We start from the raw sequence: 17,162 nt of genomic DNA, 5'->3' as shown, positions 1-17,162 counted from the left end.
TCCCAGTGTATAAAACAGACAAAAGCAGAGCTTCTGAATTTGATGGGAGCTGGCAGACAAGAGGTCCACTCAACAGGACAAGACTTCTTCCACTCAGCTTCTAGGCCTCTAACTCCACTGAAAACCAACAACTTCCCCTTCCTCTGCTGTCATTACCTCCCTGGACTACTACCCAACTGCCCACACTCCACAGCTAATCCTGCAGAGATACTGGGAACACAGAATAGATACTCAAACTAAGAATCAGCTAGAGAGCCTGTTTAAATGGAGATTAACGATCCCTCCTCCCCCACCAAGGAACTGATCCACTGCATCTGGGGTGACAGCTTAGAAGTCTGATTTTACATCAGGCTTCTAAATTGATCCTGATACTCCAAGACACTTCTCCAAACCATGTTCCCAATTTAATGTTATACTGCTCTTTCTCCCTTGATTGATATCAGTGCTTTTATGCCAACAACTTTTATGTCACTAAAGAGCATTTTGTTGAAGAGTGAATTATATCCTTTTTGCCTGTTCACTTGAAAAAACAATCCAAACATTTACAAAGGTAGTACTAGAGGGGAAAAAGGAGTTTGAAGTTGTTTTGTCTTAAATAACAAATTCACATAAATATGCATAGAAGTAAATTACTAAAAAGGATTTTCATCAAACAGAACCTTAAGAACTCTTTTTTTATGCTAACGTGGGGGTCAAGAACGCAGCAGCAAGTAGCATATTGCACAGGGCCTTGTACTAACAAATTATTTCAAATATACTCTTCATTTGTCTCAAGATGACTCTATAAGACCAGAAAGCCAGCTAGTATTCCCAATTTGTATATGAACAGTGACATGATGTCCCAAGCAAGCAGTCCAGCAGAAGAGAATAGAAACAACAAGACATAGATGAATTAATGAACAAATTGTGGATAACACTGGAGTTTGAATTTAAAGTTTGAATCTTAGAAATAAGTGAATGAAGTTGTTGCATAAGTTTAACTTTTGACCCTTAAAAAAGGAAGGAGTCTCCTTTGTTGGTTCTAAAGTTAACATAGGTGGCCCCAGATCTTTAATAAAACTCATGGAAATGCAAAACTTTTGTCGTATTCTGGGACAAATCTAGAAGTTGCTTCTTATTAAAAGAGTTAGCCACAAACTGAGCTGTAAAACATTTACTTAGGTAATCTTTCAAAGTATGCAATGCTTTTGTTTTCTGTTTTCATTTAATTTAATCTCTTATTTTATTTTCTATTTCTTATTAATAATGTCAAGCCTTACTTTGAGTTTTAATTCAACAGACATTGATTGAAAATCATTTTTGAAGAGGTATAAAATTTTACAGGTATTTTTTAAAAAGTCAGAAAACTTCTGCTATTGGAATTAAGCTCCTTGATCTCACCTCTGTTCTAAAATTTATCACATTTTTATAACTATGTTCCACTATTTTATAAGGCTCTGAAAATCATATACTATATTCTCTTTGTCATTAGTATTCCCAGCACCTCATCTAGGTGCTCTCTAAAAGCAGCAATAAATGTTGGCTTGAATTTATTAGTAGTAATATTAATGGAAATTTCCAGAATGCACATAGTTTTTTCAGTAGTGTATGCCAAACAAATGACAAATTTATTTAAATTCAACGTATTTGTTGTAAAACATCTTTAAATAGTCTATAAGATTAAGTTGCACATACACAAAAACAATATTTGAAGATATTAAAAGTAATCATCCCCAAAATTAATTTTAGATCATTGATGACAACATAATTTAATATATATTTTAAGTTACAATGCAAATAAGGGTTTTATCTAATTTTCTCATGGACCACAAACAGGTCCTTGGTTAGATTTAACCATGTGATTTCTAGTAGCATAAGATCAGATCATCGTAATTTTCTTATATTTCCCATTGAAATCCTAAGATAAGAATAATGGCTGGCTGAGATTTTGTGTTGCCGATATATTTTTAGAGCCCTTAAAATCATGCACTTACTTTCCAAGGACAAAGACTAGCTAGTTCAAGGTCTATTCTTATTGATCTAGCTGCCGGACAATGGCATTTCTTGTTGTTTATTGTTCAGTGCATTCACACATCCGTCTTGTATACTGAGATATATTTAGTGAGAGGGCAGAAGCCAAGTAAAACTCGGCGCTGCTGTTAAAAAAATACCATATTATATTCTTCTTTAGAACTTCTAATGTGTATTGTGTGTATTTTAACGGCTTCATTGAGACATAATTAATTTATCATAAAATTCACCTTTCAGTGGGTTTTGGGATAGTCACAGAGTTCTTTAACCATTTCCATCATTGTAACTTCAGAACATTTCCTTCACCACAAAGAAAAGCCCCATACTAATTAGCTGCCACTCTCCATTTTCTTCTTCCCCCAACCACTGGCAACCACACATCTACTTTCTTTCTATGATCTTGTTTTTCCTGGACATTTCATCTAAATGGAGTGATACAATATATAGTCTTGTGTGATGTATTTCTTTCATCTTAAATAATGACATGAAGGTTTATGTGTGTATCATTACTTCTTTTATTTCTTTTTATAGTCAAATAACATTCCATTGTATGGATATTCCACATTTTCTCTATGCATCTAATTGATGGACATTTGGGTGTTTCTATCTTCTGGCTCTTGAGAATAGTACCACTATGAACCTTCATGTACAAGTTTTTGTTTGAACACCTGTTTTAAATTCTTCAGGGTTTATATTTGGAAATACAATTTCTGAGTACTGTGGTACTCTATGTTGAACAATTTGAGAAACTTCCAAACAGTTTTCCAAGCTGGTTATACCATTGTAAAATCACACCAGCAATATATGAGGGTTTCAATTTCTCTACATCCTTATTTAGCCCTCTTAGTGTGTGTGAATTGAATCTCACTGTAGTACTGATTTACATCTTTTTTGTGCTTATTAGCTATTTTTATATCTTGTTTGGAGGAATGCTTATTAAATACTTTGTCTTTTTTAAAATTAAGTTTTTTAAAAATTGAGTTGTAAGAGTTCTTTATACATTCTGGATACAAGGCCCTTATCACATACATGTTTTGCAAATATTTTCTCCCATTCTGTGGGTCTTTTCATGTTTAATTACATTTTGAAGTCTAAACTATAGACTTTAAAAACTAGAAAACCATCATGAAATAAATAAATAATCTGCTAAAGTCTTTACAAGGCAGTTATTGAATGACTATGCCAAATAAATTACATACATATATATAAGGTGCCTGTTGATCTATGAGAGAAACCTAGATTAACCCAGAAACAAGATATCTCAAGAGTTACTGATTGGTAAGAGACTATCCCAGAACTGAAATATAGAATAGGATCTATATTTTCTCTCTTCTACTTTGCGGTAGAATAAAGGGAGACCCCGAGTCAGGCTCAGAAAATTCATTCAGGAGTGCTAAGAGGAAAACTTCACAGCCTTCTCTCTAATTATACAGTTGGAACTAGTTAATTTCCAATACCAAAGCAGTAAATTATTCTTTTGTGTTGTTGTTTATTCATTTATACCTTGAGCAAACATTTTTAAGACAATAGTATATCTAGATACTGTCTATAAAGGTAGAGGACTCTGGAACATGTTGAAACACATAGGGAAGTACCACCAGCCCCCAGGTGCAAGGGCACTGATGTAAATCACCATGCCTCCCCTTGAGGAACACATGGAACACCTTCCAAGTTTTGGATATTATGTTAGGCAAGGGAGCATGGGAAACATTAAGGCTGTTAAGTACTAATGAAGATGAGTTCAAATGTATTTGGAAATACCTAGAATAAAGTAACTCCAACTAGAAGTGGAGTTTGGGGGTTGAACTGACTCCAACATTTATTAATTTAAGAAACACTTGCACATTCATTTCACAAATGTACTGAGCATTTGTGCATGGGGCAAGGTGGAAGAGATAGAGCATTAAGCAGCTCGAGAGCTAGTGCATGAACACAAAGACAAATGAATGACATGCCGGGCACCCCGTGCCAGAGTGAAGTTCCACAAAGCAGGATCATACCTTCATCACAGTGCCTAGACCAGAGCCTGGAGCATGGCAGGCACTCGAGAAGATCTGTTGATTGAATGAAAACAAGCACAGACAAGGGGCACAGCACCCAGGCAGGGAACAAACCATTCTCTTATTTGAACTTCAAGGTGAACCAGTGGGAAAATTGTGTTATTGTTATTAATTCCACTAAAAAACAGAGACTCAGAGGTGTAAGAGACATGCCCAGATGTCTCAGGCTGTAAGTGCTAGAATCTAAAGCTCTTCCTCTTTCCCATAGATTAAAGACATGATATCCAAACTTGTAAAACAACAGCAAATGTAGAGAGACCACCAACATCTCTGCCTAAATTTGTTTCTCTCCAAAGACAAAATCCAGTTTGGGATCATGTGATACAATTTAGGAACTTCTTAACTGAAAAAGAGGGTGCTTAGACACATTTCAGAGTTAACTGAGGAGCCCATCCAGAGATGAGATCCTCACTTCTCCATAACCACCTGAAGCATGTTTAAAGCAAACCCAAAGGACTAAGAAAATTAAATAATTTGCATATTTAATTTGCATATTTAATTTTAATGAGAATGAATAAGAGACAATCCTTGAACTCAATCTAGAAACAGTCCAGCTGAGGAGGGGAGGCAAGTTCAAGTAATTATAATATAAATTTGAATATGATAAATAAGAAATAAATTCCAGAGGTGGCTAATGGTGATGCTTGCATAGCAATGTGAATGCACAGGATGCCCTTGACCTGTACATTTTAAAAATGGCCAAGATGGTAAAAAAGAAAAAAAGAAATATATAGTATGAGAGCATAGAGAAGCAACCACTGGTTGAGAAGCTAAAAGAAAGTTTCATGGAGATAATATTTGACCTGGAATTTAGAGAACTGAACCAACAGGACTTGGGTAGCCAATACGAAGGAAGCATGTCAGCTGGAGGGGCCAGCTGAGCAAATGCCCAGAAACAGATAAGATGAGGACACAGATGTGAGCTGGTGATTATTTCAGTTTTGGGGACACACACGACATGATAGCCAGCAAATAAGGAGGCAGAGCAACAGCTATGGATATGTCCCTCCCTGTGAGTTTAGACTGGATTCTCCAAGACCAGAAGTCAGTTTATCCAGAGAGTGACATGCATTTGTTAAACATCACGGGAGGCAAGGCAATACACTAGGAAGGATCACAAAGCCCCTGCAAGGGAGGGACTGAGAGCAGAAACACTACAGAAACAGGAGCTATCTGTTTGAGTGACAGATAGACTCTACATCTGCGTGTTGGGGAAAGAGTTTAGGACTAGCCTTGTTATGTTATTGTTGTTTATGACTTTATTGCTGTTAAAACGTGGAAGCTCATCCTCGTTCCAAAAGAAAAATAATTTAAATAATCAAAAGCACATCCTGCCCATCACTCGCCAAAAGGACTTTCGGAAGAGGGACACCGCAGGGTGTCTGACCTTCAACCTGCTCCTTTCTTACCTCCATGCTCCATCTCAGGTGGGCAACCATTCCAGTCACTTCATTTCATAGACCTGTGAGCTGGGATGGGGCTTCCTACCAATGCACAGTAAAGAATTGTACCGGAAGTGACCTGGGACTCTGACTACCCAACACTGCCTTTTATTCCAGGCAGTTTCAAAAACCATTTATTCAGCCTTTTGGTGCTAACCACTCCTTGCATTATTTGTGCACTGAGACTGGCTATAGTGTATTGCTTGTCAAAGAAAGGAACTATAAGGAACACTATTTTCAATCCCCTCCCGTGGAAAAATAATGGGAAAAAATGCCTCCCCAGCTTTGCCATAGCAACATCATATTTTTATAAGATGAAAACTTCAGGCAAACCTGAGAAAAAAATACCCGAAGCCATAATTTGCCTCTTTTTTCATTTTGCTGAAGTCTGGCAGAATGTCCTTCCTCTCTGACTCTCCTGATGGATTTGGGCATCTTAATAACTCACTCGGTTTTTCCTGTAGAATTATTGATGGTCCCTTCTTGACAATCAACATGTCTCTTCCTGATTCACTGAAAGATTTGGGGGTGGGGAATAAATAAATAAACACCAAGATTTTTAGATTTTGTGTCTTGAATATTTTCATGACTACTTCACCTTTCAAATGAAATGACTTCTGGAATAAATTGCTTGTTACATCCATGCATATGTAAGTTTATACGGTAATACTTGAGGAAGTTAACAACTATCTGTGATGGGGAGGTATTCCAGAATCACACAAGATTGGAGCCGGAGTGCTTACGTGGGGATGTCTGTATTGAAAGTGAAAATTCTCTCCTAAGCCAGACATAAAGGACAGTCAGGAGACCCATCTCATTTCTCCTTTATCTCTCTGTGCCTCAGCTTTTATAAGACTGAGAATATTTTTTGTCTAATCTGATCAAGAAGCAGAAAGTAGCCAGGTGTGATGACACCTACCTGTAATCCCAGTGACTAGGGAAGCTGAGTCAGAAGGATCGCAAGTTCAAAGCCAGCCTCAGAAATTTAGTGGGGCTCTCAGGAACTTAGCAAGACCCCGTCTCGAAATAAAAAATGTAAAAGATCTGAGAATGCAGCTTAATGGTAGAGTGCCCTAAGTTTAAATCCGTAGTAGCAAAAAGGAAGAGAGAGAGAGAGAGAGAGAGAGAGAGAGAGAGAGAGAGAGGAGAGAGAGAGAGAGAGAGAGAAGAAGAAGAAGAAGAAGAAGAAGAAGAAGAAGAAGAAGAAGAAGAAGAAGAAGAAGAAGAAAAAGAAGAAGAAGAAGAAGAAGAAAGTAGGTTTGCAAAAATTAATTGAAAGCTAAAGTAAAATAAAGAAAATAAATTCTCAGATGTCAATAATTAAAACTCTAAAATGTGGGGGGTTTTGTCTTCACAGAATTCTCCCAAACTCTTTTGCCCTAAAAACAGAAGTTTTGACATAGACGCCATCTACAGCGTGATAGATGACGCCAAACAGTACGTGTACATTGCCGTCATGGACTACCTGCCTATCTCCAGCACTAGCACCAAAAGGTCAGTGAGTGTCCACCTTCTAGTTAGAACCCAGTCTTCAAAACCAGTCAATAAACAAGGGACCACAGAACAAACCAGCCTGGTCATGGAAACACTATCACATTGCATCAAAAAGGGCACACTGTTCAGATATGCCTGGGTGCATTTGAAGTTTACCCACAGACACATCTCCTCCCCAGATTTAATAGTTCAGGGTCTTAACTGAGTGCTGTACAGCACACCTGTAATCCCAGTTACTCTGGAGGCTGAGACAAGAGGATTTCAAATTCAAAGTCAGCCTCGGCCACTTAGTGAGACTCAAGTGACTTATTGAGACCCGGTCTCAAAATATAATATAAAAGGCTGGGGATGTGGCACAATGGCTAAGCATCTCTGGGTTCAATTCCCAGTACCAAAAAATGGCAGGGGTTGGGGTTGGGGTGCCAGGTTCTGGTCTGACAGAAGTGGCTCAATAGTTCACATTATTGGCATGAGAGCAATTTCAGAAAGAAGGTTCTCACTTTGAAAATTAAAGTACAAAGTAAAATAAAATAAAATAAAGACTAGGGGTGCAGCTCAGTGGTAGAGCACTTACCTAACATCGCATGAGATCTTTGATTTGATACTGAGCACTGCAAAATAAACAAATAAATAAAATAGAGTACTATTTGGAAAATTATTATTTTAATATTATTAATGAGGATATACCAAAAGATGTGCTGAATGTAACTGAATAGTCTTGCCAGATTTTCCTTAAAGGAGATAATTGCTCTCTTGTTTCAAAGCAATCTTCATTAAATGCTTCATTTTCATATATATTCTCAATGTAAAGGAGAAGGAAATTAAAAATATATATGCTCTCAGTCAATGCATCCCTCTGTGAGAGAAAGTGAACATCTTAAAAATGTAGTATTTTTAGAAACAATTCATAATTATTTAAGCATGCAAATACTTGAAATAAACTCAGGGACAGAATTTATGATTTTTTCCTTTGCAAAAATCTTTGCATGTATAAATGCATGGCCATGCCCGACTCTCATTTTTGCTTTCTTCTGAAAATATAGAGATTCAGGTGCTTGTCGGTGTTCTGAATAATTAGTTTTTAAACCAGGAAATGTTTTCAAAATGCACATTTCTGGGAGTGCAACCCAAGACTTTTTTAATTTGGAAAATTATAATTTCAAAATAACCATTTACTGAGGTTAAATGATTGCGTGCACCCTGTATTGCTTGAATATTTTTCATATTGCTAACCCTACATATGCATAATATGTAACTTCTTTATGCAAATCACTACAGAATTGCAGTCTTCCAGAAAATGAGCACTCTTGATGACAGTCAGTGTAGAAGCATTTTAAGCTGCAAGATGCACATAATTAAGACACTTTTACTTTAAAATATTGTGCATCCTTTGAACATTCATGGGCTCCCCCTTGTGCACGCGCGCATGCGCACACACACACACACACACACACACACACACACACACCTTCACTTCTTTTCTACCCTTCCTTTTTATAAAAAAGTTTCCCTCTGTTGCTTATTTTATTTTCTGTTGTTATTGATTTTAGATTCAGTTCTAGGCTTCAGTTTCATTTTGAATTGACATTGAAACAAACAGGTTTTACCTAATTTTCCTGTTATGGAAAAGGAGAATAAGGCAAATTCATGGATTTCTGTTTTAGGATAGGAAGAGGCCTGCTCAAGTTAACAAAACCTGTGTTCCATGAAGACCCATAAACAAAATTGAAATCCTTCATGGTCAAGGGGGAAAGAATTATGAAGGATCTAAAATATCTTTGAAATATTAAAAAGGAAATTAAAAGAATGTTAAAGAACTGAGACCCAAAATTGTTGTAGATGTACTCAGAGAATACTTCTTTTATTGTATTTTTTAAATTTCAAAACAAAAGTGTTTTTAACTTTCGAAACAAAAGGTCATCAAAGAAAAATAAGTGGTTCATATACCCAGGTTATAATTAAATTTTTCTCAATCAAATGGTATTTTTTAAAAGGTCAGATTGGTTACTCATGTTTACATAGTACTGGAAAAGCTTTTCAGGAGTGAATTCTATTTTAATGAACAAGTAAATACTATCAAATTTCATTTTGTTCATGAAATTAATAATATCTTAAAGACTTTTTAGTCTATTTGCTGCTAATATCCAAGTGAAAGAGAAAAAAAATGCACACACTCCCAAATAAGAATTGAGTGACAGCCTGTGAAAAAAACTTACACCATAGTTTAGTGTCAGTGTTAGAATTTCAGATTTTCAAGGTTGTAGGAAGTGAATGGGACAAAGATGTACAACTAAGAAAATCCTGTAGTAAAAAATCAAAAGCCCAGCTCCACCTCGTCCTGCTATAGCAATCAAGTTCTCTTTCTATAGTCCATTCACTTAATTATTTAGGTCTCAGTTTGAGGTTATTCATGATTTATTTCTTCAACCACTTGGAATGCATCTTTCAGAAGGAAACTGGTCAATGTGTGAAGGACTAATAAAAACGTAGCCTGATTAGTCCTTGAAGTTTAATAGTCTTCTCTTCCCACAGTTTCTTTCTACAGCTTCCATACTTGCAGGTTGGAAATATGAAAGGGAAAATTCCAGAAATAAACAATTCAGAAATTTTAAATGATTTGTATTATAGTCTCTTGCTGTAATTGTTCTACTGTTAATTATTACTGTTAATATTTTATTGTATTTTAATTTATAAATTTTATTTTATGCTAGAGATGTGTGCATTAGGAAAAACATAGTACAAATAGGATTCAGTACTATTGGTGGTTTCAGGCATCCACTAGGGTCTTGGATATGGGTCACCCATGGATAAGCAGGATCTATATCAATCTCTTTCATTTATTAATATCTATTCATTTAACAAACATTTATACAGCACTGTGTACTCATGGTTAAAGCATGAACAGCATATGGTCCTAGAAGTTCCATCTGATAGAGGCAGGTGGACACAGAACATCTTATTAGAATGCAGTGGTACAGATGGAGCAATTGATGTATAAAAAATACTGTGGTTGTTCCATGAAAGAACACCTGTGGTACAGTTCCAGGATTAGAGGAAGCTTACAGGAGGAACTGCTACCGAATTGCACTTCAAAATATTCATGAACATTTGTGAAAGGTATAAGAAATGCAGTTTTCCAAATGAAAGGGACAGCTTGAACAAAGTTTCAGATGGAGGAAAGAAGCCTGGAAAATTCAATGCTGGATCACAGAGCCCAAGGCAAGGTGGTAAGAGATCAAATTGGAAGGGAAGCAGGGACCAGGAGGCAGGGCCTGACTACTGGTGAGTCTTCTGAGTTTGGGGAACCTCTTGTGTGTTTTAATCAAAGGAGAAATGTGACCAGATCTGCTTTTAGTCGGTTCATTTTGGTGATCATGAAGGAGGTACTTGATAGGGATAAGACTGGAGGCAGAGAAACCAACTTGGAGCAAAAGACTGAGGTGATTTTTCCCTGTAGGACTCAGTTTTGTGGGTACAGAAATAGACAAAAAGAAAATTATAGCACTGATCCTTGATTTAGATTTTTGTCATAAGTGAGAGTAAGGTGGAGAGGCAAGTGCTGTGCAGGTTATCAGACCTGGAATGAGACACCAGGAGGATGGGAGTCATTGGAGAGATCCTAGGGCTGCAGCCCATATAGGTCAAAGAGCAGGTTTTATGCAATTGAGAGAGCAGGGGACTTGGAGGGCAGGAGGCTAGCTTTAGATACAAAGAGACAACATGTAAAGAAGCAGTGATCATGACATAGACAGGCTAAGGTTCTGAATAATTTATCATGAGTCCAAATAGTGGATTGGTCCAGAATTAGGGCAAGATTTGAATGAGTAAACAAAGCCCTACAAATGCAGAGGAAATAAGGTATGTAAGCTATGGTTCTTAAAATAAGGAAGTTGTTTGGTTTTTCACAGGAGAATTAAGTGGCAGTTCTGGAAGTGACATTGGCAGGGGCAGGGAAGGAAGAGTAGGAAGCTGTCCTCACAGTTTAAACCAAGTGGCTGGAGGGTGGGAGGAAAACTACGTGGCAGGTCTTTAAGAGAAGCTGTGACCTTTGAGAAGAATCAGGATGTGATTAAGCTGAGGGTTAAGGATTCAGGGAGGAGGTTGAGGCTGTAAAGGAAACTGATTGCCTGATGGAGGAATCCAAATGACCAGTCCAGGGGTGGGAGGTAGAGGAGTCCTGGGGGACTTGGCCAGGAGAGGTGATGCTAAGGACAGTCTGGAAATAAGAGTGTGAAAAAGCTAAGATAATCAGAGCAGAAATTCTTGTGGAGATAGTTACCCAAGAAGAGAGGTCGGAGGAGCATTTGGGGACAGAGGAGCTGCTCAAAATCTTAACTAAAATTGTGTTGAAAAATTGATTCTTAGTGCACATATGGACTCCAGGCCAAGTAGTGTGGGAGGTTAGGTGATGGAGTCGTTCTGTCTGCACCCTAGGGCCCTGCAGCCTGGGCCCCGGTGGTGAGCATCCTTCTTTAAGGCAGGTGCAAGTCCCAGTCAAGCTTCATTTTTTTTGCCTAACCCAAAAGACTTGCATTTTTTCAACCTATCTTACTGGGTTTTTGTTTATTCCAGAATAAAGTAATGATCAGAGAGTAATTGAAATGTTTTCTGTAGTGCAGTAAATTTTCTTCCCCAAACTAACTTATTTTCTTTATTTTTATCTGTATGGATATTACTGCTACAGGACTTACTGGCCAGACCTGGATGGGAAAATAAGAGAAGCATTAGTTTTGCGAAGTGTTAAAGTTCGACTTCTTATAAGCTTCTGGAAGGAGACAGACCCCCTCACATTTAACTTTATTTCATCTCTTAAAGCTATTTGTACAGAAATAGCCAACTGCAGTTTGAAAGTTGTAAGTATCATATTGACTATGCTATTAAGTAGGTTGTATTTCCTTTGCATGTCTGTGAAATCCATGAGCATACACATGCACATAGGCTTCCAATAAGAATGGGAGAGTAAAAAATACTTCAGGAGGTAGGAAGTTATGTTTCAAAACCATCACACACAAAACAAGGACAGTGGACCCAAATTTCCTCTGTCCAGTCCTCTTCAAACACATCTTCTTGGCCTCTCCGTTTCATTTGAACTGCTTCATTCACTGACTGTTCTTCCTGTCCACTGACCGGTGGAGTATTGGAACATGCTCTAACACAGACTCCCCAGTCCCAGGGATGCCCTGGTCTGGGTTTCCACACTGGTTTCCAGGTCTCCTGGGCTACATGCCAATCCATTTCTGAAAACCTTGAGGAAGGCAAGTTGGGAATTGGTAATACTCTAAATGTGCTCGCTCTCCAGCTCATCTTTGACTGTCTTCATCCTCCACACAGACCTTTGTGCATGCTATGCCCTCTGCCTACAACACTCTTCTCCATGTTTCACCTGACTAATGGCCACCAACCTTTTAGGTCTCAGCTTTGTCCAGGCCTCTATGTAATCATTCAACACTTGTGTGTGAGAACAAGCTCTATGGCAGGCCCTCTTCTAGGCAGTTGGGCTGTAGTCCTCTTGGTTATAGGAACCCAGGATGAGAACTGCTTTGCAATATCAATTTTGACATATGGCTTCTACCCTCACTACTCAATCAAGACAAGTGGGAGGTTGGAAGATCATGTGGGAGACTTTACAGGTCAAGCCCAGAGGTGGTGAGTATCCTTTAGTTTGCATTCCACTGCCCAGACACCACGCACATGGGGACACCTTTGGGCAAGGGAGGCTTGTGAGTGTGTTCAGAAAGATAGCTGTGTTTCCAAGGGAACAGAACAGGTCTGTGAATCACCGTAGTCTGAAGTTCTGGGCACCCGCTATCCCACTATACTCTTCCCACTGGAGAACCCTCTTCCCTCTGTGAGGCAGAAAATGCCAAGTTTCATCCAGTCGCTGCACAGCTCTGTTCAACTGATTTTTGTACACTGAGGTAGCCATTCCTATGTGTCTGGGTTCACAAATCAGGGTAAGTATTAGAAATAGAAACTGATCTGTGGTTACTACCACAGATGTTTCCCAGGTCAGATTTGCAAATGAATGAAATAACCAGGAATTGGATCAGAGCACCAATGTAGTTTGAAATCAAATATCACAGATCTGAGAAGTTGCTATATAATCCCCAGAAGCCTAGCAGAGACACTGGAGGATAGAGTCCAATTGTGTTTAATACCTTTCCACAGACAAGGGGATGCTTGAGATTGTTTCAGCCCAGGAACAGCATTTTCCAGGTAATTGAAGTGGCATAAAGGGCCCAGGGGGAAATCAAGCAAGACTAGGAACAAGTGTCTAGTTCACCAACATATTCCCAGTGCCCAGCATGATGCCTGGCACAGTGTTCAAATATGTGTCGGATGAGCAAAAGTATGAATGAATGAAGTCAACGAATGAAGCTAGCAAAGGCAGAGTGATAAGAAAGTTTCTGTAAGACGGTGAGAGAGGGAACAGAGTCCAGAACAGTGCCCAAGTCCAAGGCATGGTTAGTCATTTTCCAAGGCCTCTGATGCCCAAGGAGTCACCGCAGTAGAAGAGTGCTACTGTCACACTTAGGAGGTATAGCAGGAGCAGAGAGGAGAGTCCTGGCCCTTGGGCACATTGCTTTCATGCCCTGCAACTTCCCTTTGCCCATGTCAGGGGTCCTGCCTGCCAGCTCTTTTCTGACCCTAGAGCACACCTGCTTCTAAGGCCCCTGCAGTTGAAACCTCCCAAGGGTGTGAAATGTTGAGTGCTTTCATTGAAGACTTGCAAGAAATTCCAAGGAAAGTAGAATCCTTCCATCATCATAACCTCTGTAGTTCTTCATCAGTTTCATCTTTTTGCACACAGATGGTCACATTTCTTGAATAAGCTAAACATTAAAAGCTCACCACTGGCCATTTTATTAAATAGAGGTCATGTATTTCTAAGCTCAAGACAAGCCAGGGTGGGACAGAAGCTTATGACCCCAATATCTAGAACACAGATGACTGATGAGCTCTTCCAAGCAAAGTGGGTTTTGGACTCTTGCATACAGCATATCTGCAGGAGCCTTGGAGCACTGCTAAGGAAGACGGCTTGGGGACTGGACAAGGAACTCTGTCCTTGGAAGAGTGGGCACCTCACACCCCTGATGTGGGTTTATATCCACAAGGAGATCAAAAAAAGGGACTGCAGCTCACAGGACTGTTCCACTTAGCAAGTATTTATTTTTTAATAAAGTAACAAATCAGTTTCAAAATGACTTTGCTGTCTCTTACAACATATCTAATAATGTCAGTGAATTTCTGACTGATTTCTGCTGTCATGTTAGTCTCCCAGATTAATCTGTCTCTCCTCTTTGGGGTCATCATTGACTTTCTAGAGTAAATGGGTTCTCACTAAAGCCTCAAGCTGTGACTCCATCCTTGACTTAACTTAGGATGTGTATTTTTCTCCTTTTCAAATATTGATTCTATAGTAATATCTTTCTCTAAAGGAAACAGTATAATGTGTGGACACGTTAATAATAGAATGTCCAAGCAGGCTGACTGCTTGTTTGTTTATTTTTACACACTGCATTTTGATTAATTATACACAAATGGAGTACAACTTTTCATTTCTATGGTTGTACACAGATTGACCCCATTTGTGTAATCATACATGTACATAGGGTAATGATGTCTGTCTCATTTCACCATCTTTCATACCCCCCACCCTTCCCCCCTCTCATTTCCCTCTACATAATCCAAAGTTTCTCCATTCTTTTCTTACCCCCACCCTCCCATGCCCATTATGTATCATCATCCACTTATCAGAGAAAACATTTGGTCTTTGTTTTTTTGGTATTGGCTTATCTCACTTAGCATGATATTCTCCAATTCCATTCAGTTACCTGCAAATGCCATAATTTTAGCCTTCTTTTTTTTTTATTTTTTTTTTTTACTGTAAACAAATGGGATACATGTTGTTTCTCTGTTTGTACATGGCGTAAAGGCATACCATTTGTGTAATCATAAATTCACATAGGGTAATGTTGTTTGACTCATTCTGCCATTTTTTCCCTTCCCCCCCTCCCCTCCCACCCTTCCCCTCCATCTATACAGTCCTTCCTTCCTCCATTCCTGCCCCCCTCCCTAAACCCAACTCCAACCCCAACACTAACCCTTCCCACCCCCCATTATGTGTCATCATCCACTTATTAGCGATATCATTCTTCCTTTGGTTTTTTGAGATTGGCTTATCTCACTTAGCATGATATTCTCCAGTTTCATCCATTTGCCTGCAAATGCCATAATTTTATCATTCTTTATGGCGGAGTAATATTCCATTGTATATATATACCACATTTTCTTTATCCATTCATCAATTGAAGGACATCTAGGTTGGTTCCACAATCTGGCTATTGTGAACTGAGCAGCTATGAACATTGATGTGGCTGTATCTCTGTACTATGCTGATTTTAAGTCCTTTGGGTATAGGCCAAGGAGTGGGATAGCTGGGTCAAATGGTGGTTCCATTCCAAGTTTTCTAAGGAGTCTCCACACTGCTTTCCAGAGTGGCTGCACTAATTTGCAGCCCCACCAGCAATGTAAGAGTGTACCTTTCTCCCCACATCCTCGCCAACACCTGTTGTTGCTTGTATTCTTGATAATTGCCATTCTAATTGGGGTGAGATGGAATCTTAGGGTGGTTTTGATTTGCATTTCTCTTATTACTAGAGATGTTGAACATTTTTCCATATGTTTGTTGATTGCTTGTATATCTTCTTCTGTGAAGTGTCTATTCATTTCCTTAGCCCATTTGTCAGTTGGATTATTTACATTCTTGGTGTAGAGTTTTTTGAGTTCTTTATAGATTCTGGAGATTAGTGCTCTATCTGAAGTATGATTGGCAAAGATTTTCTCCCACTCTGTAGGCTCTTTCTTTGCATTGCTGATAGTTTCCTTTGCTGAGAGAAAGCTTTTTAGTTTGAATCTATCCCAGTTATTAATTCTTGCTTTTATTTCTTGTGCTATGGGAGTCCTGTTGAGGAAGTCTGGTCCTAAGCCGACATGTTGAAGCTCTGGACCTACTTTTTCTTCGATAAGATGCAAGGTCTCTGGTCTGATTCCGAGATCCTTGATCCATTTTGAGTTTAGTTTCGTGCATGGTGAGAGATATGGGTTTAGTTTCATTCTGTTGCATATGGATTTCCAATTCTCCCAGCACCATTTGTTGAAGAGGCTATCTTTTCTCCATTGCATATTTTTGGCCCCTTTGTCTAGTATGAGAAAATTGTATTTATTTGGGTTTGTATCCGTGTCCTCTATTCTGTACCATTGATCCACCTTTCTATTTTGGTACCAATACCATGCCGTTTTTGTTACTGTTGCTTTGTAGTAGAGTTGAAGATCTGGTATTGCGATACCCACTGCTTCACTCTTTCTGCCAAGGATTGCTTTAGCTATTCTGGGTTTTTTATTCTTCCAGATGAATTTCATAATTGCTTGCTCTATTTCTGTAAGGTACATCATTGGGATTTTAATTGGAATTGCATTGAATCTGTATAGCACTTTTGGTAGTATGGCCATTTTGACAATATTAATTCTTCCTATCCAAGAACATGGGAGATCTTTCCATCTTCTAAGGTTTTCTTGAATTTCTTTCTTTAGCGTTCTATAGTTCTCATTGTAGAGGTCTTTCACCTCTTTTGTGAGATTGATTCCCAAATACTTTATTTTTTTCAAAGCTATTGTGAATGGGGTAGTTTTCCTAATTTCTCTTTCTGAAGATTCATCGCTTATATATAAAAATGCCTTAGATTTATGTGCATTGATCTTACATCCCGCTACTTTACTGAATTCACTTATGAGATCTAAAAGTTTTCTGGTGGAATTTCCTGGTTCCTCTAAGTATACCATCATATCATCAGCAAATAGGGATAGTTTGAGTTCTTCTTTTCCTATTCGTATCCCTTTAATTTCTTTGGTCTGTCTAATTGCTCTGGCTAGAGTTTCAAGGACGATATTGAATAGAAGTGGTGAAAGAGGGCATCCCTGCCTTGTTCCAGATTTTAGAGGGAATGCTTTCAGTTTTTCACCATTTAGAATGATATTAGCCATGGGTTTAGCGTAGATGGCCTTGACAATGTTAAGGAATGTTCCCACTATCCCTATTTTTTCTAGTGTTTTGAGCATGAAGGAGTGCTGTATTTTATCAAATGCTTTTTCTGCA

General features: G+C 38.5%; 1 protein-coding gene across 4 annotated transcripts in view; it reads left to right on the top strand.

Annotated features, from left to right (window-relative positions):
• Positions 1-17,162, top strand: part of Pld5 (phospholipase D family member 5) — a 429,659-nt gene that overhangs the window by 398,682 nt on the left and 13,815 nt on the right. For all 4 annotated transcript variants that reach the window (XM_047521653.1, XM_047521654.1, XM_047521655.1 and 1 more), the window contains 2 exons: positions 6,870-7,006; positions 11,691-11,859. In XM_047521653.1, coding sequence (XP_047377609.1) covers positions 6,870-7,006; positions 11,691-11,859 — 306 coding nt within the window. The remainder of the gene's footprint in view (positions 1-6,869; positions 7,007-11,690; positions 11,860-17,162) is intronic.

Source organism: Sciurus carolinensis, chromosome 12 (genome assembly GCF_902686445.1).
Source record: "Sciurus carolinensis chromosome 12, mSciCar1.2, whole genome shotgun sequence".
Lineage (NCBI taxonomy): Eukaryota > Metazoa > Chordata > Mammalia > Rodentia > Sciuridae > Sciurus > Sciurus carolinensis.
Note: the sequence above shows the minus strand (reverse complement) of the source record. Positions and strands in the feature narration are given on the sequence as shown.